Here is a 22,053-nt window from a genome sequence, read left to right on the forward strand (position 1 = left end):
GCCTGTTGTTCCCTCTGTGGAGTGGGCAACCTGATCACCCCTGTGAGTGTTCAGTCCCTTTTGCAGCTTTGCCAGCTGGGGGTGGCACCATAAAAAAAAAATCAGTGCATTAAAAAAAATAATAAATCAGCGGCAGTCTCATCTGCACTATCTCCATGCCACAGATTCTATTATGTTCTGGGCTGGTTTGGTGATCAGTGGAATCTCGTGCTGGCTCTGTCTGAGTGTCCCTACTCATCACTCTGCCTCCTTGAATCTCCTATCTTGAGGAAATGCCCCAGGTGCCCACATGAGATAAGCCTGAGCTATGGGTTGGATCATGGCCCCCAAATCTATATATTCAAGTTCTAGCCCTCAGCACCTCAGAATTGTAATTTATTTGTAGATGAAGAAAAGAAAGGAAGGGGAGGGGAGAAAAAGGGAGGGGAGGGCAGAGGAAGGCTGGGGAGGGGAGGAAAGGTATATGCAGGTCAACTGGGAGAGTACTTGCCTAGTATGTGCAAAACCCTGGATTCAAGCCCCAGCACTACATAAAACTGGATGTGCTGGTGTGCACCTATAATCCCAGGTAGAGGCAGGAGGATCAAAAAGTTTAAGGTCAGCCAGGCATGGTGGCACATGCCTTTAATCCCAGCACTTGGGAGGTAGAGGCAGGCAGAGCTCTGTGAGTTCAAGGCCAGCCTGGCCTACATAAGCGAGTTCTAGGCCAGCTGAGGCTACAGAAAGACCCTGTCTCAAAATGACCAAAAAAAACAACTTGTACTTTGAAATCATTGCAGTGTTCACAGCAGGTCCCCCTGGGCTGCTCCCAGCTAAGGAGGCAAAGGCAGGCACATCTCTGAGTTTGAGGCTAGCCTGATCTACAAAACAAGTTCCAGGTTAGCCTGGACAATACAGTGAGACCCTGTCTCAAAAACCAACAGCAACAACAACAACAAAATAAATAAATAAAAGAAATAAAAGAGGGGGGCTGGAGAAATGGCTCAGTGGTTAAGAGCACTGGTTATTCTTACAGAGGATTTAATTAATGGGTTTAATTTCCAGCACCCACATGGCACTAACAATCATCCATAACTCCAGTTCCAGGGGAATCTAACGCCCTCTTCTGACATCCACAGGCACTGCATGACTCTGGTGTACTTACATAGGTGCAGGCAATACACTCATACAACCTAATTAAAAAATTAAAATAAAATTAAAGAGTCGGGTGTGGTGGCACACGCCTTTAATCCCGGCACTCGGGAGGCAGAGGCAGGTGTATCTCTGGGAGTTCCCGGTCAGCTGGGGCTACGGGGAGACCCTGTCTCAAAAAGATCAAAATAAATTAAAGAAAAAGCGGAGGGGAGGGGTCAGGAGGAAAATCTGAGCATAACAACACTCCTGTATTCCCAGCATAGGCAAACAGAGGAGGAGAATCACCACGAGTTTGACCAGAGCTACATAAGGAGACCATATCTCAAAACAAACATCAGGATGAATGGACCAACGAATAAATAAGCAATGAAAAAAAATGCACTTCCTTTGGGCCTCCTGGGGTCCTCTGCTCTATGGTGCTGCCAAGCTTTGTCAACAGAGGGTGCTAGAGCAGGCACTGTGGACAGTAGATGTCTCGCCTGGTCCTGATCCTGCTCTGAGGTTGGCTGGCAGTGGAAGGGCATCCAGAGATCACTACCCCAGCCACAGCCTGGTGAGCAGCTGTCAGCACCCTGGAGGACCCTGCAGTCCTCCCCAGGTAGACTTAGACCTCTGTCCTGCAGGTGCCCTCATTCTATTGGCTTCTGCACCTGCCACTGTGTCCTTCCTGCTTAGGGACTGTGCTGTGGCCCAGGCACCCACACAACTTCTCCACATCCAGCATGCTGCACCCCAGCATCAGGGATCACCTGCTTCTTTAGGGCTCCCCTAGGGAACTTTAAAGTTCTCTTTGTGTCTTATGTTACTTTCCTATGTAATCAGCCCATTTTGTTTTGGTAATACTGGAAGTTGAACTCAGGGCTTTACACTTGCTAGGCAAGCACTCAGTCACTGAGCCCAGCCTGAAGGTCCAGCCCAGGAATATGGACAATATCCCCCACATCTCTCCACTAGGAACAAAATCCTGTGATGCCCCATGTACCCTGCTACCCAGCCTAAAACCAGCCCTCTTCCAACACTGTGGGGGTTCACTCTCTCCAGTCACTGTGGCCTCCTCAGTGGTCCAGATTTCACAAACCAGATCTTGTTAATCCATCTTTTCTCCTACTCCCCAAGTTCCCCCTCCCTCCTCCCCACTTCTCTTCTGCCAGAGATACCACCAGGCTATATTGCCCACCCTGCTCCCTCTTTGTCCCCTGATTCCATTGACCCTCTTCAGACTGACACTTCCTCTAAGTGCCTCTTCACCTGCTGCCCAGCCCCCTCTGATCCCCATTTTCTGCATGAACTTGTCTCCTGCCACATTCTCACCATTATTCATTCATTTTTCTACTGTCCTTCATAGAGGAAAGGTCTCCAGGAGGAGAGGACTTTGTCTTATTCATCAAAGCATCTCCTGAGCCTGAATTCTAACTAGATACACATAGGTGCTCAGTAAAGATTTGTTAACTTGGGGCTGGAGAGATGGCTCAGCAGTTATGAGCACTGGCAGCTCTTGCAGAGGACCCGGATTTGGCTCTCAGTACTAACATGGCGGTTGACAGCCATCAGTCTATAACTCCAGTTCCAGGTGAATCCGACTCTCTCTTCTGACCTTGGGAATTGCACGACATAGGTGCCCTTGCATACATGCAGGCAATGCACCAAACACATAAAAATAATAAATATTTTTTAAGATGTGTTAAGCCAGGCATGGTGGCTTTAATCCCAGCATTCAAGAAACAGAGGCAGGTAGATCTCTGTGAGTTCAAGGCCAGCCTGGTCAACATATCAAGTTCCAGGCCGACTGGGGCTACAGGAAGACCCTGTCTCAAAAGACCAAAAAAACAAACAAAAAAGATTTGTTAGCTGGGCGTGGTGGCTCACGCCTTTAATCCCAGCACTTGGGAGGCAGAGGCAGGGGGATCTTTGTGCGTTTGAGGCCCGCCTGGGTTACATAATGAGTTCCAGGACAGCTGGGGCTATAAGGAGACCCTGTCTCAAAAAGACAAAAAAAAAAAAAAAGATTTGTTAATTAATTGAATAAGTGCCCCAATGCCTTCTCTCCTCCTTCCTGCCCAAGGCCCAGGCTCCACTTCTCCTCTGTGACTAGCTAGGCTCTGAAGGATGCTTGTCCTCCCCTCACCTCCTACAGCATCTGATCTTAGAAGCCAGGCATAGTCCAAAGGGAGGGTGCAGACAGAAGACAACAGGCCAGTTTTATTGAAGCAGAGGGAGAGGAGTAGTACACAGGAGTGGGGGGTTAGAGCGGAGAACAGGGAAGGGAAAGAGGGGCACCAGAGGCTCCAGGCCAAGGTGATCTTGCAGAGAGGGCTGTGACCACACGATGCCAGTCACTTCTTCCATTCCTTCCTCTCGTAGTCCCAGTGGGCGGCCAGGCCCTGCACAGGGTTGCTCTTCATATCTAAGAGGCGCTGGAGCTGTTGGGCTTTGCGCTCGTCTGTCAGGGTGATGGGCTTCTTAGGGAACACTGCAGGGAGGGCAAGGGTAGGGCAGTGGCAGCAGGTCCCGCCAGCCACCGTTCCTCTGTGCCCTAGTCTACAGCCACAAGACTATGGTCCCCTGCACTATGCGGTGCCCTCCCCACTATCCCAGGCTCTGTTGAGCATGGCTCCAGGACCTCGCTCTGCTCCCAGCCTTAGAGTCACTGCAAGAATTGAATCAAATTCCTTCTCCACACTGAGCCTCAGTGTCCTCACTTACCACTGTGGCAAGTGGCAGGATGAACATGACTTGAGGACCACCTAGATCACCCTCAGCCCCACCATTCCGCCACTGTGTGGCGTGGAACAAGTCACTTCACCTCTCTGAGTTGGCTCCTTCAGCTGTTGGCAATAGGTGCCATCAGGGAGACTTGTGGGAATGAAGTGCTAGGATTTGTGAGGTCCTGGGCACTGTGCTGCACAGAGAGGAAGCGCTGGCTGTAGACCCCCATTCCCCAGGAAGGGTTCAGGAGCCCTTTTGTGTCCTGAAGGGATCTTAGCACTTGGGGAATTAAGGCAAAAGGATAGAGAGCAGCCACGCACACCTTTAGTCCCAGCACTTGGGAGGCAAAGGCAGGAGGAGCTCTGTGAGTTTGAAGCCAGCCTGGTTTATATAGTGAGTTCCAGGCCAGCTGGAGCTACAGGGAGGACCCCCCCCCCCAAAAAAAAAGGATAGAGAGCTTGAGGCCAACCTGGGCTACATAGAAAATTCTAGGCCTGACTGGTAAGCATAGAGAGTTTTAGTCTCAGAAAACTCTAAAAAATGTCAAATAATAAATACCAGGAAAACCAGCACTTAGCCCAAAGATTGGACCCTCAGGGAAAGATCCGAGAGGCCCTTACCTGGGGACCAGGGAAGGCCTGGGAACTGGAGCCCCCAACCTGTGCACGCTGGCTCCTGAGGCTAGTCAGATACCCTTAGCCTAGCCTCTAGCACTGATACTTTAAAACTTTTTTTAAACTGGGTGTTGATGGTGCATTCCTTTAATCCCAGCACTTGGGAGGCAGAGGCAGACAGATCTCTGTGAGTTCAAGGCCAGCCTGGTCTATGTAGCGAGTTCCAGGCCACCTGGGGCTATAGGGAGACCCCGTCTCAAAAAGAGCAAATAAAAAAAAAATGGTGGGGGGCAGGGCTGGAGAGATGGCTCAACAGTTAAGAACACTGCCTGTTCTTGCAGAAGACCCGGGTTCAAATCCCAGCACCCACATGGCAGCTAACAACTATTCCTAACTCCAGTTCCAGGGTATCCGACAGCCTCTTCTGTCCTCTGTGGGCATTGCATGACATGGGTGCACTTACCTACGTGCAGGCAATACATGCATACACATAAAATAATAAAATATTTTTAAAAAATTTTTTGGATTTACTTATTTTTATTTTCATGTGTATGATTGTATTGCCTACATGTATTTAAGTGCACCCATGTCATGCAGTGCCTGAGGAGGCAGAAAGAGGGCACTGGATTTCCTGGAACTTGAGTTATGGATGGCTGTTAGCTGCCATGTGGGTGCTAGGAACCAAACCCAAGTCCCCTGCAGAAGCAGCCAGTGCTCTTAACTACTGAGCCATCATCTCTTCAGCCCCTTAATTTTTTTTTTTTAAATTTTTATTCTTTTTGGTCTTTTTGAAGCAAGGTCTCCCTGTAGCCCCAGCTGTCCTGGAACTCACTATGTGGACCAGGCTGGCCTTGAACTCAGAGATCTGCCTGCCTCTGCCTCCCAAGTTGGTTCTCTTCTTCTACCATGTGGATCCCGGAAATTGAAACACATTGTCAGGCTGTAATCCTAGCACATGGGAGGCAGAAGCAGGAGAATTGCTGCAAATTGGAGGCCAGCTTGGTCTGCAAAGTGAGATGTAGGCTAGCCAGGCCCTGAATTAAAAAAAAAAAAAAAAAAAAAAAAAAAAAAAAAAAAAAAAAAAAAAACACTAAACAAAGACGCTACAGAGATAGCTCAGCAGTTAAGAGTGGTGACTGCTCTTGCGAGATGGGAGATGGTTCAGTGGGTAAAGGTGCTTACAGCCAGGCCTGACTAACTGAAAGTTGTCCTCTGACCTCTACACATGTGCATGCACCCTATAAATAAATTTTGTATGTTTTATTTATTTATTTTAATTTAATGTGTGTATGAGTGTATTGCTCACATGTATGTAAGTGCATCTGTGTCATGTGATGCCCATGGAGGTCAGAAGAGGGCATTGGATCCCTTGGAACTGGAGTTATAGATGGTTGTTAGCTGCCACCTGGGTCCTGGGAACCGAACCTGGGTCCTGTGCAAGTATCCAGTGCTCTCAACTGCTGAGCCATCTCTCCAGCCCTAAGTAAAATTTTTAAATGAAAGGAAAAAACAACACAGGCATGATGGCTCACATCTGTAAAACTAGTAGGAAGACCTGATTCCTAGAAAAAGACTACATTTCCCAGCTTCCCTTTTAGTTAGGCATGGTCATGTGATCATCTGTAGCCAATAGGGATGATCAGAAGTGGCTAGCCTTGGAGCACCCATCTTGTATGTCATATGGAGGCTTCCAGTTAAGGATGGCTGAGCAAAAGCTCTGTAGCATTTCCAGACTCCTGATTATTTCTCTGTCGTCTGTTGTGTGAAAAGTTTGAACCTAGCTAGGTGTGGTGTGCACACCTTTAATCCCAGAACTGAAAACCACAAGTATACCAGCCTGGACTGCATAGTAAACCCTGTTTAAAAAAGGGGGTGGGGAGAGGGGGCTGGAGAGATGGCTGATGGGTTAAGTGCACGGGCTGCTCTTTCAGAGGACCCAGGTTCAGTTCCCAGCACCCGCACGTGGCTAACCAGGGGCTGTAGCTCTAGATCCAGGGATTGACGCCCTCTTCTGGTCACTATGGGTACTGCACACACGTGGTGCTTCCATTCAGGCAAAATACTCATACACATAAAAATAAATAATAAAAAAAAAATGTAAGGAAAAAGAGGAATAAACCTGTGCCTTCCTTAAGCTCTTACATGCTACAGATTCTTTGTTACAATTACTGGAAAATGTGTTGAGAAATACTTGGTTAGTACCCAACAATCAGTAACAGCACCATTCCTGTGCCAGTTCAGACCTACAGGCCTCTTAAAGCCTCACAAGAGCCCAGAGAAGTGGATATTATTCCCATTTTATAGATGAGAAAACTGAGGCCCAGAGAGCTAAATCTGTACATTCCAACCCAGGCAGCCATATTCTGCCCCTCAGCCTCCACTTCTGTGGAGCCTTCTCAGACCCCTTCAGATGATGCCTAATATGGTCCCCTTCCTAAGAGCCCAGCCAGTGGCTACATGCACAATGGCATGCCCTGGCTTGTGGCCAGGTGATATACCCACTTACCATAGACCCGCTCCCACCAAATCACCAGAGCTGTGATTCCAACGAAGAAGAAGACACAGCCCATCACCGTCTTCCACTCATTGGAGCGTCGATTCATCTCTGCAAAGGTTTGGTGGAACTGGAGCCGGTACACTGTAGGCAGGCAGAGTGTGGAAAGAGCTTCATCCCTGTCCATGCCAAGCACCCTGGGCCCTGCAGTCTGCCCCTGAACCCTGGCCAGCCCCTTCTGCAGTTTCTGATGTTTGCCCAGCCCGTGTGTGTGTGTGTGTGTGTGTGTGTGTGTGTGTGTGTGTGTGTGTGTGTGTGTGTTGCCCCCCAGTCTCCCTGTGGTTTGCTCCCATTGTTGGTGGTTGTGTTGGTTGTGGAATTGTGTTGAGTTTTCCTCTGCAAGAACAGCCAGTGCTCTACCACTGAGCCATCTCTCCAGCCCTGACCTTATTTTTGGAGACAGGGCCTCTCACTGAACCTGAAGCTCACTGATTCCTCTAGACTAGCTTGCCAGTGAGCTCCAGAGACCAGCCTGTCTTGGCCTGCCCAGCAATGGGATTACAGGCATGTATTACCACAACCAGCTTTTTATATGGGTGCTGGGGATCTGAACTCAGGTCCTCAGGCTTGCATGGCAGGGCAGGCAGTCCATTTACTGACTGAGTCTTCTCCCCAGTCTACCCAGCCCATTCTAGTTTGTTTTTATGTTTATTTGAATCTTCCTGAATGCACAGTGTGCCTGCGTCCATCTCATCCGTCATATTCTTAGTGAGCTGAATGTGTAATGGGCTACGTGGTAAGAGCCATTGGCACAGACAGGGAGGGACCAGGGAAGGGCCTTGTGGCTGGGGAGGAGGATGAAGTGTTAGCAGGAGATTGCTCCTACAGGACCTAGCCAGCCACAGGAAGGGGAGACTTGGGACTATTCTAGTTGAATGAGGAGGGTGGATTTCAAAGAAGTACAAAAGCAAGCTTTTGTAGATCAGCTTTTATCAGGGCTGTTCCTGACCTTCTCCTTGCCCCACAGCGAGCTTGGATCATCTGCTTTCTTATTTCCTGCTTATCTTTCCTAGGAGACCATGCCTTCCAAAAAGCAAGGACTCTGGCCTTTACTGCACTCCCAGCACCTAGAACATTGATGGCACACCAGAAGCTTTGCTCTGTTTTGTTACATCTTTAAATGGTAAGCCTTTGTTTATTTGGGAAAGGGTCTGACTATGTAGCTCAGTCTGGCTTCAAATACACAATCCTCCTGCCTCAGTTTTCCCAGTGCTGGGCTTCTAGGTGTCTGTCACCATGTCAGCTTAAACTTCTAATTTTTTTGCTTAAATTGTGCTCCTTCTAATAGTTATCAAAATGTAACCATAGGGGGCTAGAGAGATGGCTCAGCAGTTAAGAACACTGACTGTTCTTGCAAAAGACCCGGGTTCGAATCCTAGCACCCACATGGCAGCTAACAACTGTCCGTAACTCCAGTTCCAGGGGATCCAACAGCCTCTTCTGTCCTCCATGGGCATTGCACAACATGGGTGCACTTACCTACATGCAGGCAATACACACATACACATAAAATAAAAATAATTTTAAAAAATATTAAAAAATGTAACCATGGGTAAATATCCAGAAAGACTCTGGCACGCTGTGGGGAGATGCACAGACTGGGTTAAGTCACTGTTAACTGAGCCCTGGTATTCTCCTCTAGTTCACCAAGGGATACCCCGAAATCTTCCCAGAGTGCATGGCTTGGCAGCTGTATATGTAGGCCCTGGTACCTTCTTTGGGTGTACAGTTCCTGCCTCTCTCTAGGCACTCTAGCCATGCAGCCAGGTCAGTGGTTTCATGGTCCTGAGCCTCAGTTTCCTCAACTGTGAGCCATGAGACCCATTGGCATAGCGGGGCCAGCTGCTGGCAAGTTAATGGTTAGTACAGAGACATGCTTTATGTGCTGACTTTTAGGCAAAGAAGGAAAAGGGGGTCCCTTGCTGGTATGGAAGGAGAGGAAGGGAGAAGGCAGAGGTAAGGGGATTGGGAGTATGGGAGAGGAAGGAGGACTAGAGAGGGAAGAGGGAGAAGGCAGAGGAAGGAAGGGAGAGGGAGGGAGAGGAAGTTGGTGGGAGGAAGGAAAAAAGTCAGGCAGAGCACTGGGTATGAATTTACTGGGCAAGGATATAGCCTGGCTTGTTCCCAGCCATAGTACCAGGGCCTGCCTTCATAGTAGACGTTCAGGAAGACAGGAAGGAAGGAAGGAAGGAAGGAAGGAAGGAAGGAAGGAAGGAAGGAAGGAAGCAGCGAGCAGTGCCAGCCTCTGCCTACTAGGTCTCCCACCCCCACCCCCACCCCCGTGAAATGAGACCAAGAGGTTCCAAATAACCAAGGTCAGCCCAGGACCATACAGCCCTCCTATGTCCCAGATCTCTTGACCCCTGTGCCCTGCCCACCTCATCTGCCTCTCTGTGCCCACCTAGTTACAAAGAAACCTCCACACCTACTGCTGCAACACCCTCCCCTGTGCCATTCCTCTTCCTCATTCAGAGGTCAGGACCCTATCGGTCCTTTGGATCTGGGCACACCCCACCTTAGCCACACATCCTGTCTTGCAGTCCTGGCCTGGTAGCACTGTGAGCTCAGGAGTCATCCAGGTGACATACAAGAATGAGTTGATGGGACTGGAGAAATGGCTCAGTGGTTAAGAGCACTTGCTGCTCTTGCAGAGGACCAAGGTTTGGTTTCCAGCAAATATGGCAGTTAACACCTATCTATAACTCCAGTTCCAGGGGATCTGACGCCCTCTTCTGGTCTCCACATGCATACATTGCATATATATGGTACACTCACATGCACACAGAAACACTCATACACAAAAAATAAAAGTAAATAAATAAAATTTTAAAAAGGAGTGAGTTGATGGGGGAAGGGGTCCAAATATGATCAATATATACTGTATGAAGTTCTCAAGGAATCAATACAAATGTTATTTTAAAAAATGAGTTGGAAAAAAAATGAGTTGAAGCTGGGCATGGTGGCACACACCTTTAATCTCAACAATCAGGAGGCAGAAGCAGGTGGATTGCTGTGAGTTCAAGGCCAGCCTGGTCTGCATAGTGAGTTTCAGGCCAGCTGGGGCTACAGGGAGATCCTGTCTCAAAAAGACCAAAAAAACAGGTGCACTTATCTACATGCAGGCAATACATGCATACACATAAAATAAAAATAATAATTTTTTTTAAAAAGACCCAAAAAAAATTTTTTGAAAGGAGTTGAAGGGCTGGTGCTCAGCAGTTAAGAGCACTGGCTGCTCTTGCAGAGGACCCGGGTTCAATTCCCAGCACCCACATGGAGGCTAACAACTGTCTGTAACTCCAGTTCCAGGGGATCTGATGCCTTTTTCTGACCTCTGCAGGCATTGCATGACACAGGTGCACATACATACATGCAGGCTTTACACTCAAACACATAAAAATAATAAATAAAATATAAAAAAATAATAAATGAGTTGAGGGCTGGAGAGATGGCTCAGCGGTTAAGAACACTGTTCTTGCAGAAGACCAGGGTTCGAATCCCAGCACCCACATGGCAGCTAGTAACTGTCCATAACTCCAGTCCCAGGGGATTTGACAGCTTCTTCTGACCTCCACAGACATTGCACGACACGGGTGCACTTACTTACATGCAGGCAATACACACATACACATAAAATAAAAAAAATAAGTGAGTTGAACTCCACCCCTCCATGCCTTCCCCCCTCTACAGCCAGTCAAACCCATCCCAATACCTACAGGCCACCTTCTCTGCTTGACTCAGCTGGGCCCAGCTCCCCTTCTCCTTCTCCTTCAGGGCCTGCTGCTCCGCACTGAGCTCTGTGCAGAAGGGCTCATCTGGCATGGGGTAGGAGCGCTGGGCGTAGCAGTTGCTGTAGGGGGTCATCTTCCCCTGGCTTCGGGCTGCAGGCACAAAGAGGGAGCTGTGTCCAGAGTCGTCTATCTTTAACCATGATATTAATTAAAGGGGCTGCATTTATTGAGCCAGTTTATGGCTTCCAAGTTGGCTCTTTGGCCACACATCACTCTGAGCTGGGTGATGTGGTCATCTCCATCTGGCAGATGAAGCACTGAGAAGCTAAGTGATTTGCTGAGATTGACATCAAGGAGCAGGGCCTGGGCTGCAGGTCAGCACCCCACGGGCTGCAAACTCTGTGTTCTCTGGGAAGATCTAAGCCAACGAGGAGGTCATGTCTGGCAGAGATCAGGAATAGGCAAGGGCTCAAAGAGGGAACCTGAAGTCTAGATAAAAATGTCCTGAAAACCATAAAGCGGCCCCTGTACAGGCCCTAACAAGTGCTTAGTGTGGCTTTAGAGACAGCTGGGTCTGAGCTGCATCTTGACCCAGCCCATTACATCCCCATTTGTGCCTGGCTATACCTCAACAGCCTCATCTAGAAAGTGTAGGTGACAGGCAGCCTGCCTCAGACCTCAGTGGAAACTTCCAGATAATGCACCCAAAGTGCCACTGGGGGAAGACGACTGGGAGCATAGCTCAGTTGGTAAAGAGCTTGCCTAGCATGCAGGAAGCCCTGGGATGTTCAAAGCCCTGGGTTTGATTCTCAACACCACTGAGCATCATGGTGCATGACTGTAATCCCAGCACTTGGGAAGTGGGGACAGGAAGATGGAGTTCAGGGTCCTCTTCAGCTACATAGTAAGTTCCAGATCAGCCTGGGCTACACAGACCAAAACGAGAGAGAGAGAGAGAGAGAGAGAGAGAGAGAGAGAGAGAGAAGAAAAAGGGCCAGCAAGATGGCTCAGTGGGTAAAGGCTCAAGTTGTGGCATGCCCACACCTCATCATGCATACATACAATAATAATTTTCTTCTAAAGTACCAAAAGGCTTGTTGCAGTACCTGGTACCCCATAGTGCTCAGTAATCACAGTTTTCCTCCAGGCCTCTTCTCTGTCCCTGGTAGCTAGGCCTGGGCTTCCTTCAGGTAGCCAGTTGCCCAGAGTAAGGCCAGGCAGTGGAGTATCTCAACATAGTGTCTCTTTTGCTGTGGATACCCAAGAGGGAGACAGCAACAGCCTTGGTCTTGACTCTCTCTTTCTTTCTTTTAAATATTTAGTATTTTATTTATTATTTTTATTTGATGTGTACGAGTATATTGCCTGCATGTAGTAGGTGCGCCCGTGTCACACAATGCCCGCAGAGGACAGAAGGGGCCATCGGATCTTCTGGAACTGGAGTTACGGACAGTTGTTAGCTGCCATGTGGGTGCTAGGATTCGAACCCAGGTCTTCTGCAAGAACAACCAGTGTTCTTAATCACTGAACTATCTCTCCAGCCCATTGACTCTTTTTTTCCTAGTTTGTTTTTTTGAGGACAGTCTCACTTGGTAGCCCAGGCTAGCCTTGAACCTGGGCTGATCCTCCTGCTTCAGTATTCCAAATGCCGGGGTTGTAAGTATGAGCCACCACACCCAGACTTTTTTATTTTGAGATAAGAGTTGCCCCAGCTAGACTAGAACTCTCTGAGTAGATCCTGCTGGTCTCAATCTGACTCAGCCTCCCAAGTACTGGGATTAAAGGCGTGCCCACCACACCACATACCTGTTTTTTTTGTTGTTTGGTTTGGTTTAGTGTTTTGCCTTTTGAGACAGGGTATTAGTCAGCCCAGGCCTCTTTGGAATTTGTACCAATCCTCAGTTTCAGCCTCCTGAGTGCTGGGATTACAGGTGTTTATCTTGTTTGATTTTTTTGTTTTTGAGACAGGGTCTCCCTGTAGCCCCAGCTGACCTGGAACTCACTATGTAGACCAGGCTGGACTCCATCTCACAGAGATTCACCTACTGGGACAGGTGTAAGCACCATACCTGACTTAGATCCTGCCTCTTCTTACTATCTAACCCTTTGGGGCCCAGTTCATCAGAGAAATGGAGATAGTATCACCTCACATTGTTGTGGACTGGTTGTTGTGAAATCTAAAGGTATAAATTCATGTAAAGTGTTTAGCACAGCTTGGGAGACCAAGTAACCACTCAACAAATGTCTTTGATACTCTTCTCCTGAGCATCAGGAAAGTTGTTCTGCTAGCTGGCTAAAGTCACTCTTGTTTTAGGCCTTTTTCTACTGACAATAGGGTCTGGAAAGGAGGACTCAGGGTCCTAGTCCTGTAGCATCCTCCCCATTGGGACACAAAGGCCTTAGGGGTCCAAAGTGTGGGAACCAGGCTTTAAGGAGGTTGGAATGAAGGAATCTACTCTCTGCTCTCCCAATGGGATCCATTTGCTGGAGTAACTTGCTTCAGGGTCCAGGAGCCGATCAAGGGAAATGATGTGGGCAACCAACAGGGCCCCAGCCGGAGCTGGACTGAGCTCGAGGGGCCTGAGCCTTACCAGTGTCTCCTGAGCCGTGTGTCTCTCGAGTTCCGAGTCCTCTTGTCCTTAGTGCCAAGCTCCTGGCTGCTCTGGAAAGCATCTGGTGGGGTAGGGTGGGGTGTTTTGCTCTCTAGCTGCCCACAGGCCAGACTCAGATGTGGGTCGTGGTTGGCGGGTTAGAGGTTTTCCTTTCTTCCCCTGACCCGTCCAGCTTTTAATATTCTCATGGAGCAGATGGAACACCCTAGACTTTTGGAGCCTCTTTTGGGTCTACTGTTGGAGAAGTGGGAGGAGGCTAGCCTGCTAGGTGGGGTCCGAGGGACTGGGGGACTGAGCTCCTATGCCCACCCCCATAAGCCAGGTTGTTTGCCCTAGAGGGACAGGGGAGTCCTGAGCTTCTCCCCCACTGGGCCATCTGCCCAGGTCTCTGCGCAGATGGCCCACGTTCCCCTCCAAGGTCCCCTTAATTGGCTGCCTACGTGCGCTCCGCCAGCTCCGCTGGAGGGGGAGGGTAGAGGCGGCAGGGTCTGGTATCCCAAGGGCTTTAGAGGCCAGGGACCAAACTGGGTGACCCGGCCAGAGAGGCGGCACATCTGGAAAAGGGGCCGACCCAACTCTGAAAAGAAGGGACCCCCCCTCCCACCTCCAGGAAAAGAGATGCGGGGGACTAGAAGGACCCCGGGACCAGAATCTGGGGGACCCCAGGAAGGCAGGCTGCAATGATGGGAGCCTGGACCCTTCGGGACCACCGTCTCCACTCACCTTGCAAGCTGGCCTCGGCGGGGTTGCAACGAGTGACTGGCCGCGAAACACAGATGGGACGGAGAGGACCAGAGCATGCCCCGCCTCCACCCGCTGCCCCTGCGTGGGAGCGTCCTGCCTCCGCCCAGCGCCTGGCCGCGTCCCCCGCGGAGCGGGGACCGGGAGGACTGCACTGCAGCTGTCGGGTCCCCATCCGCGGGGGTCCGGCCTCGGGACACCTGGGCTGACAGCGCCCGGGGAGCATACCAGGATTGCCGCCTGGTTTTGTTAAGATAATAGCCCAGGCTAGTCTTGAACTCTATAACAAAGACGCCTGCCTCTACCTCCCAGGTGCAGGGATTACAGGTGTGATTGGAAAGCCTTCTGAATGTGGGTCTTGCCAGCCTTCCCGCCTCCTACACAGGCAGCCTTCAAGCACCAACCTGGGCGCTGCTTCCCATCCACCTTACCAGGGGTGCAGAAAACGCCACCCAAAGTCTTCCCTCTGGATTTAGCTGTGTGCCTCTCAGCAAAGGGAAAGGTCCGGAAGTCTCTCAGCCGTTTTCCTCCCTGTGAAAGGGAGCTAAGAGCAACTCTACTTGGTGGTGTTTGCTTTCCTGGCTGTGGGAAAGGTTGAATCTAGTAACAGGAAAACTTCAGGTACATTTAATCAAGAATCATTTAATGATGCTGGTCAGGGAGCATGTAATCCCAGCTGCTCTGGATGATGAAGCAGGAATTTTATTTTATTTTTTTGTGACAGGGTTTCACTGTGTAGCCCCAGCTGGTCTGGAACTTGCTATGTAGAGCAGGCTGGCCTCAATCTCAGAGATCCACCTGCATCTGCTTCCCAAGTGCTGGGATTAAAGGAATGTGTCACAACACCCAGGCTTTTTTTTAGAAAAACTGTTTTATTGGGCTGGGCGTGGTGGCGCATGCCCTTAGTCCCAGCACTCTGGGAGGCAGAGGCAGGCTGATCTCTGTGAGTTCCACGGCCAGCCTGGTCTCTATAGCAAATCCAGGTCAGCTAGGGCTACAGGGAGACCCTGTCTCAAAAAAACAAACAAAAAAAAGTGTTTTATTTATTATTACTGTGCACATGTGTGTTCCCACAGTGTGGTGTGAGTGTGAGCATGCTCATGCCATAGTGTGGGTGTGGAGGTCAGAGGACAACTTTCGGAAATCAGTTCTCTTCCACCCTGGGTTGCTGAGATGGAAGTTCTGTCCTCAGGCTTGCTTGGCAAGTGCTCTTACCCACTGATCCATCTCACTAGCCCAGGAGGTCTTGAGTTCAAGACTATCTTGGGTAACATTGTTGGTCCCCCTATCCTAAAAAGGGGGCAGGGGAGCCAGGTGTGATGACACATGCTTATAATCCCAGCACTCAGGAGGCTGAAGTAGGAGGATCACAGTGAGTTCCAGGGCAGTCTGGCCTATATACTGATTACCAGACTAGCAAGAGCTACATGGAGAGATTCAGTCTTAAAAAAATAAAACACCAGGGGCTAAAGAGATGGCTCAACAATTAAGAGCACTGGCTGCTCTTACAGAGGACCTGGGTTTGGTTCCCAGTACCCACAAGGCAGCTAACAACTGTCTATGACTCCAGTTCCAGGAGATCTGACACCCTCTTCTGACCTCTGCAGGCATTTCACTACATGGGTACATGTACATACATGCAGGCAATATACTCATACATAAAAAATAAAAATAATTTTAAAAATTAAAAAGTATGCCAGGCGTGATGGCGCATGCCTTTAATCCCAGCACTTGGGAGGCAGAGGCAAGTGGATCCCTGTGAGTTCAAGGCCAGCCTGGTCTACATAGTGAGTAGAGGGCTCCCTGGGGCTACAGGGAGACCCTGTCTCAAAAAGACCAAAAAAAAAAGTAAAAAGTAAAACATCAGTCTGGGTATGGTGGCATATACCTTTAGTCCCAGCACTTGGGAGGCAGAGGCAGACAGATCCCTGTGAGACCGGCCTGGTCTACATAGCAAGTTCCAGGCCAGCTGGGGCTACAGGGAGACTCTGTCTAAAACAAACGAAAAAAGAATTTGTCTTGAGACTGAGTACAGCTGTATTAGCAATCTAGATGCTAACAAGACTAGACATGGCTCTTGACCTGACAGGACTCACAGTCCAGTTCCAGGCAGAGGAAAAGGCCTGTGGAAGACCAGAGGCAGAAAAACCTAGGATGTATTCTCAGAGCAGAAGAAAGGCCATGTGGCCAGGAATGCAAGAGCAGGGCTGAGAGAGTGAGGAGGTGAGATGAGCCACCAAATCTGGAGAGGGCAACACAGGCTTCTGGAATTCCAGTAGCCCCTTAGCACCCAGGACTGGGACTGTAGAGCCCTCTAGTGATCACTCCAGGGAGCTACCCCCCCTCTGTCTCCCCCACTCCTCACTGTCCTCATCCTTGCCCCCACCCCAGCCACCCTAATCATGGTGATTCTAGATTTAAGAGACACCAAGGCACTTCTTTACCTCTAGGAGACCAGGGTGTCCTGTAGAACAGCCTCTGCAACAGAGGGCAGGAGAAAACCCTCCTTCCTGCAGCCTGGAGGACAGCATACCTTCAGACCTTTGTATTTTGCATTAGCAGTGATTGATCCCAGGATCTTGCCACCACACCCTTGAGTCTTGTCATGACGACTTTCACGATGGATGGGTAGCTTAACTGGGGTGAGTAGCCTATGGGTAGGCTCTACTGTTCCCACACTGACTGGGAAAGGAGTGCCATTGCTGGGCCTCAGTTTCCCATCTCTCACAATGCCTCCTATGGGAAGACATATGGAACATGACCCTTTGCTCTTTCCTGCCCTTTCCCACCAGCCTCTATGGGAACTCCAGGCTTCAGATGTGAAGTGATGCTGTGATAAGGAACATCTGTGCAGAAGCTGCCTGAGGGCCGAGGGAAGGGGTGAGGACCACAGGGCATTGTAGATATTGTAGAGCAACCTCAGGGGTCATGAACCCCGGACAGACTCTTCCATATATCAGGACCTCCACGTAAAGGCCACGGCGGCAGGCTGTGCCTGTGGAAACAGTAAGATATCCTTTTTCTTTGGGCCCCAAGATCCAAACTCCTTGGGGGAGCTCCTAAAGAAAGGGGCAGCTTGGGCTCACTTGGTCAGCTCCAGAGAGTGGGAGATCCTGCCAAGACAGGGTAGGGTGACTGAGCGCGCAGCACTGGAACTAGATGCAGTGGGCGTGACTCGCCCTGTAAGGTCAGGGACTGAGCCATGGGAGTGGGTCCAGTGGAGGTGAAGGGGTCAGGTGAGCAGAGGGACCTTGCGAGTCCATCCTACAGGAACGTGGCAGCCGGGCAAAGCCGACTGGGCCCTGCTCCCCGCACTGAGTCTTGCGGGGTGTTTGCTCCCGAGCATAGGCTGCTCAAGCCGGCAGCTCGGAAGAACAGTCCAGAAAGCGCTCTTGATTCTAGACAAAGCCAAGCACGTGCCTGTAACTCCAGCCCATGGGGAAGCTGAAGCAGGTAGAACTCTTGGTCTTCTCTCTCCAGCTCCAGGTTCCCTCCCGCAGCGGGAGGGGCGTGGCCGAGGAAGGATCCCTGTAAGGGCTGGGAGATTGAGAGAGAGCATCCCTCATTCGGTTCTGGGACTCCTGCGCCTCCAGCGGCCTGCAGTTTTCTGCATCAGATCTTACCGGACTTTTCTCCACCGCACGCTGAACTGGCCACACAAGTCGAGGGGTGATGCTTTTTTGTTTGTTTTGAGACAAGATCTCACTCTGTAGGCCAGCAGCCTAGATCTTGGATCTTACTATGTAGACCTGACTGACTTGCAATTCTTGTTTATCCTTCTGCCCTCAGTCTCTGGGATTATAGGCATGAGCCACCACATGCAGGTGTGATGTTTTTATTTATTTATTTATTTATTTTTTTTTGGTCTTTCTAAGAGAGGGTCTCTCTGTAGCCCCAGCTGTCCTGGAACTCACTATGTAGACCAGGCTGGCCTTGAACTCACAGAGATCCACCTGCCTCTGAGTGCTGGGATTAAAGACGTGTGTGAGCCACCACACCTGGCATGTTTTTAATTTTTAAAAATATTTTATTTTTATTTTATGTGTATACATGTATTGCCTGCATGTAGGTAAGTGCACCCATGCCATGCAATGCCCAAGGAGGTCAGAAGAGGCTGTCAGATCCCCTGGGACTGGAGTTATGGACAGTTGTTAGCTGCCAGGTGGGTGCTGGGGTTTGAACCCGGGTCTTCTGCAAGAACAGTTAGTGTTCTTAACCACTGAGCCATCTCTCCAGCCCTTAAATTTTTTATTGCATTTCTTTATTGGGTATTTGTGAGTGTGTGTGTGTGTGTGAGAGAGAGAGAGAGAGAGCTTGCATGTGCATATGTCATAGCACATATGTGGAAGATAAGGGACAACTTGGAGGAGTCACTACTCTTCTTCTACCATGTGGGTCCTAGGGAGCAAACTCAGGTCATCAGGTTTGGCTGCAAGCACCCTTATCAACTGAGCCAACTCTCTGGTCTCTGTGATGGTTGTTTGTCTGTTTTTTTTGTCTTTTTGAGACAGGGTCTCCCTGTAGCCCCAGCTGACCTGGAACTCAATATGCAGACCAGGCTGGCCTCGAACTCACAGAGATCCACCTGCCTCTGCCTCCCGAGTGCTGGGATTAAAGGCGTGCACTACCAGGCCCAGCTATATATATGATGGTTTTAAACAGTAGAATATGGTCATCTTATTTAGTTTTTCCTTTTGGCTGAGATAAAAGAGCCCAACAAAAGCAACTTAAGGGAGAATGGCTTATTCTCATAGCTCAAGGATCCATCATGGTGGTGAGGTCTTGCCAGCAAGAGCTCAAAGCACAACACATCTGAAGTTAGGAAGCAGGGAAGATCAGTGCTTGTGCTCAGCTCTTTTGTGTACAGTCCAGGATCCCAACCTAGGGAATGGTGCCATCCACACTGGGTGTGTCTTCTTACCTTAATTGACTTAAGATAATTCCCAACAGGCAGGCCCAGATGCCCATCTCATCAAGTCGACAATTGAGATTAATTATTATTATTACGGGGCTAGAGAGATGGATCAGCGGTTAAGAACACTGGTTGTTCTTGCAGAATACCCAAATTCATATCCCAGCACCCACATGGCAGCTAACAACTGTCCATAACTCCAGTCCCAGGGGTCTGACAGCCTCTTCTGACCTCTGTGGGCATTGCATGACACAGGTGCACTTAACATATGCAGGCAATACATGCATACATATAAAATAAAAATAAATAAAATTAAAAAAATAAAATTAAAAAAATATTGTTATTTCAATGATAGAAGTCAGGCTGTGTGATCTGTGAAGCTAGATCCTAAGAGGCCATGTCCCTTTGGGATACTCTTGGAACCTATCCACCCACCATGCAGAGAGGAAGCCATGTAAGCCCAGGTGGAGAAGTATATGGAGGGGTCATGTGTGGGTATCATGGCTGGTAGCCCAGTTGAGGTGCCAGTCTACAACCAGCATCAAATTCCAGACATACATAGCTATGTTTTTATTTTTTGTCATTTTGGAACTGAACCTAGGTCTTTGTGCACACTAGGTAAGTGCTCTACCTCTGAGTTATACATCCCTAGCCTCCCTCTCTCCTTTATTTTGAAACAGAATCTTACTAATTTGCTCAGGCTGGCCTTGAACCTGAAATCCTCCTAGTTGACTCTTCTTGGACTATTCAATCTCCAGATACTGTGAGCCAAAGGGCTGGGAATGTAGCCCAGTGGTTAGAGTTCTTGCCTAGCATGCAACAAGTCCCTGGGTCCAATCCCAAGACTACCCCTCCAATGTGTGAACCAATAAATTTCTATTCAGTATAAATCATCCAGTCTGAGGTATTTTGTTATAGAGGGACAAAGACATACACTTCCAGGTGGCTCAAGCTCCAAGCTATTGAGTGCCTCCTAAACACTGACTCTTCCCAGCTGTGACCCAGATATCACAGGGTACAGGCAAGTCACCCTTGCTGAGCTTTTCTGAGCACAGAATCCACAGGAGGTAATGAAAGTCATACTGATTTCATGCACCTGGCTCTAGATATCAGAATACAAATAAAGAGTGTATGATGTATTTCCACACAACCCCACAGTGGCCCTTCAAACTTCAGTTCAAATGTCATCTAACAGATACTTTCCTTGACCACCACAGAAAGTGTTCTCCCTAATTTACTTAAATCCATTTTCTTCCTAGCAGTTCTCTTTATCCAAAATTATGTATGAAGAAATCACTCACAGACTTGCTTGGCCTGTATCCTCCACACAGAAAGTATTTGCTCTATTGCTCCACTTTTTAAAATATATTTTATTTATTATTTTTATTTATTTATTTTTGTTTTGTTTTGCTTTTGAGACAGGGTCTCCCTGTAGCCCCAGCTGTCCTAGAACTCATTAGGTAGACCAGGCTGGCCTCAAACTCACAGAGATCTGCCTGCCTCTGCCTCCAAAGTGCTGGGATTAAAGACATGCACTACTATGCCCGGCTTTATTATATGTATTTATTTATTTATTTATTTTTTGAGACAGGGTCTCCCTGTAGCCCCAGCTGTCCTGGAACTCACTATGTAAACCAGGCTGGCCTTGAACTCACAGAGATCCATCTGCCTCTGCCTCCTGAGTGCTGGGATCGATCAAAGGCATGTGCCACCACGCCCAGCTTTGCTTTATTTTTAATTTTTATTTAATTATGCATATATGTGTGTAGCAGGAGGCCTCCAAAGATGGCACAGACCCAGAGCCCTGGGATTCAGCAAGAATTCACTTCACCTCTTCGTCCACAAATAGCCCGCCAAAAGGAGCCCATGCCTCCATACCCTGCTCACGAGCCCAGTGACTGCTGACAGACTGCATGGCGCGGACCAATCAGAAAACGATACGCTGACTAAAGGGACTTGGGGGCAGAGAAAAGGGAAATATAAGGCCTGCCCCCTCCTGCATTAACCGAGCCTGCAGCTCCTTGCCTAGTGCTTGCTTTTACCTGACTCCCAGGGCCTGTGTGTTGACTCCACGCCTCTTGACCCCCCTCCCCCCAATTGGCAGGGGACCTGATCCAGGTTAGGGTCTTCACAGCTGGCCTGAGGAGAACCCACAACACCTGGCACCTGAACAGGAACTTGAACCCTGGACCCTCAAAGAAACATTACAAAAATTTGCTACCCCTGAGTCTAAAAGGGACCCGCACCTGGCTCTAATTGAATGAACATTCATTCTATGAGCATTCATTCTATGTTGGTGAGCATTTGGGGGGCCCAGATATCACGATGGGCTTTTGTAACCAGAATTACTCTCTGTGCCCCTTCCACAGCTGGACAAGTGGGCTCCAGATGTCTAGCCTTCATTCCCCTCCTCCCAATGCCAGGGTATCTGCTGGGCTGGCCCAAAGCCCACTCAGTTAGATGGGGATTGAACCTTAGTGTGGCAGGCCTGCATCTATTTATCTGTCCTCATTTATGAAACTTGTTTACTTGGCAGCAGCTATGTGCCAGTCAGTAGGCACAGGGCAGCAGGCATAGCTGCACAGGGCCCCCACTCGAGACACAGAAAAAGCAAACAGGAGAGAGCCCTCAAGCTACACACTGCTTCATAACAAATGACCCCAAACTTAATGTCTTAAAACAAATTGCAGCTCACACCTGTAATCTCAGTACTGATCCACCTCTTGAGTGCTGGGATTACAAACGCATAGAACTATGTCTGGTTTTTGTGGTGCTGGAATCAAACCCAGAGCCATAGTGCATTCAACTAAGTTACATCCTCAGCCCCACTGTCAGGTATTTAGTCAGCCATAGGAAAGCTAACTAAAGCAGTCTTACCTATGTAGCCCAGGCTAGCCTCAAACTTGCAATCTTTTGGTCTCAGAATCCCAAGTGCTAGTATTATAAGCATGTGTCAGCATGACTAGTTTGCAACTTGATTTTCTCATGCAATGTGAATTACAGGAGTCATTCGTATTGATGTGCATTGCCTTAGTTTATTTGCTTTCAA

At 49.1% G+C, this 22,053-nt stretch overlaps 1 protein-coding gene across 2 annotated transcripts; it reads right to left on the reverse strand.

Annotated features, from left to right (window-relative positions):
• Window positions 1-3,304: 3,304 nt before the first annotated feature.
• On the reverse strand, window positions 3,305-14,282 carry LOC103731081. Of its 2 annotated transcripts, XM_008829394.3 has the most exons (5): window positions 14,075-14,202; window positions 13,331-13,412; window positions 10,725-10,889; window positions 6,961-7,092; window positions 3,305-3,604 (listed from the first exon to the last, which is right to left on the reverse strand). In XM_008829394.3, the coding sequence occupies exons 2-5, from the start codon at window positions 13,410-13,412 to the stop codon at window positions 3,468-3,470; spliced, it is 516 nt and encodes a 171-aa protein (XP_008827616.1). In that variant the 5' UTR covers window positions 14,075-14,202; the 3' UTR covers window positions 3,305-3,467. The 2 variants fall into 2 exon arrangements, with proteins under 2 accessions (XP_008827616.1, XP_029417633.1); XM_029561773.1 differs by lacking the exon at window positions 13,331-13,412 and having other exon boundaries at window positions 14,075-14,282.
• Between the last annotated feature and the right edge of the window lie 7,771 nt (window positions 14,283-22,053).

This window comes from Nannospalax galili, unplaced genomic scaffold, assembly GCF_000622305.1.
Source record: "Nannospalax galili isolate Female #2095 unplaced genomic scaffold, S.galili_v1.0 scaffold1714, whole genome shotgun sequence".
In the NCBI taxonomy this organism is placed as follows: domain Eukaryota; kingdom Metazoa; phylum Chordata; class Mammalia; order Rodentia; family Spalacidae; genus Nannospalax; species Nannospalax galili.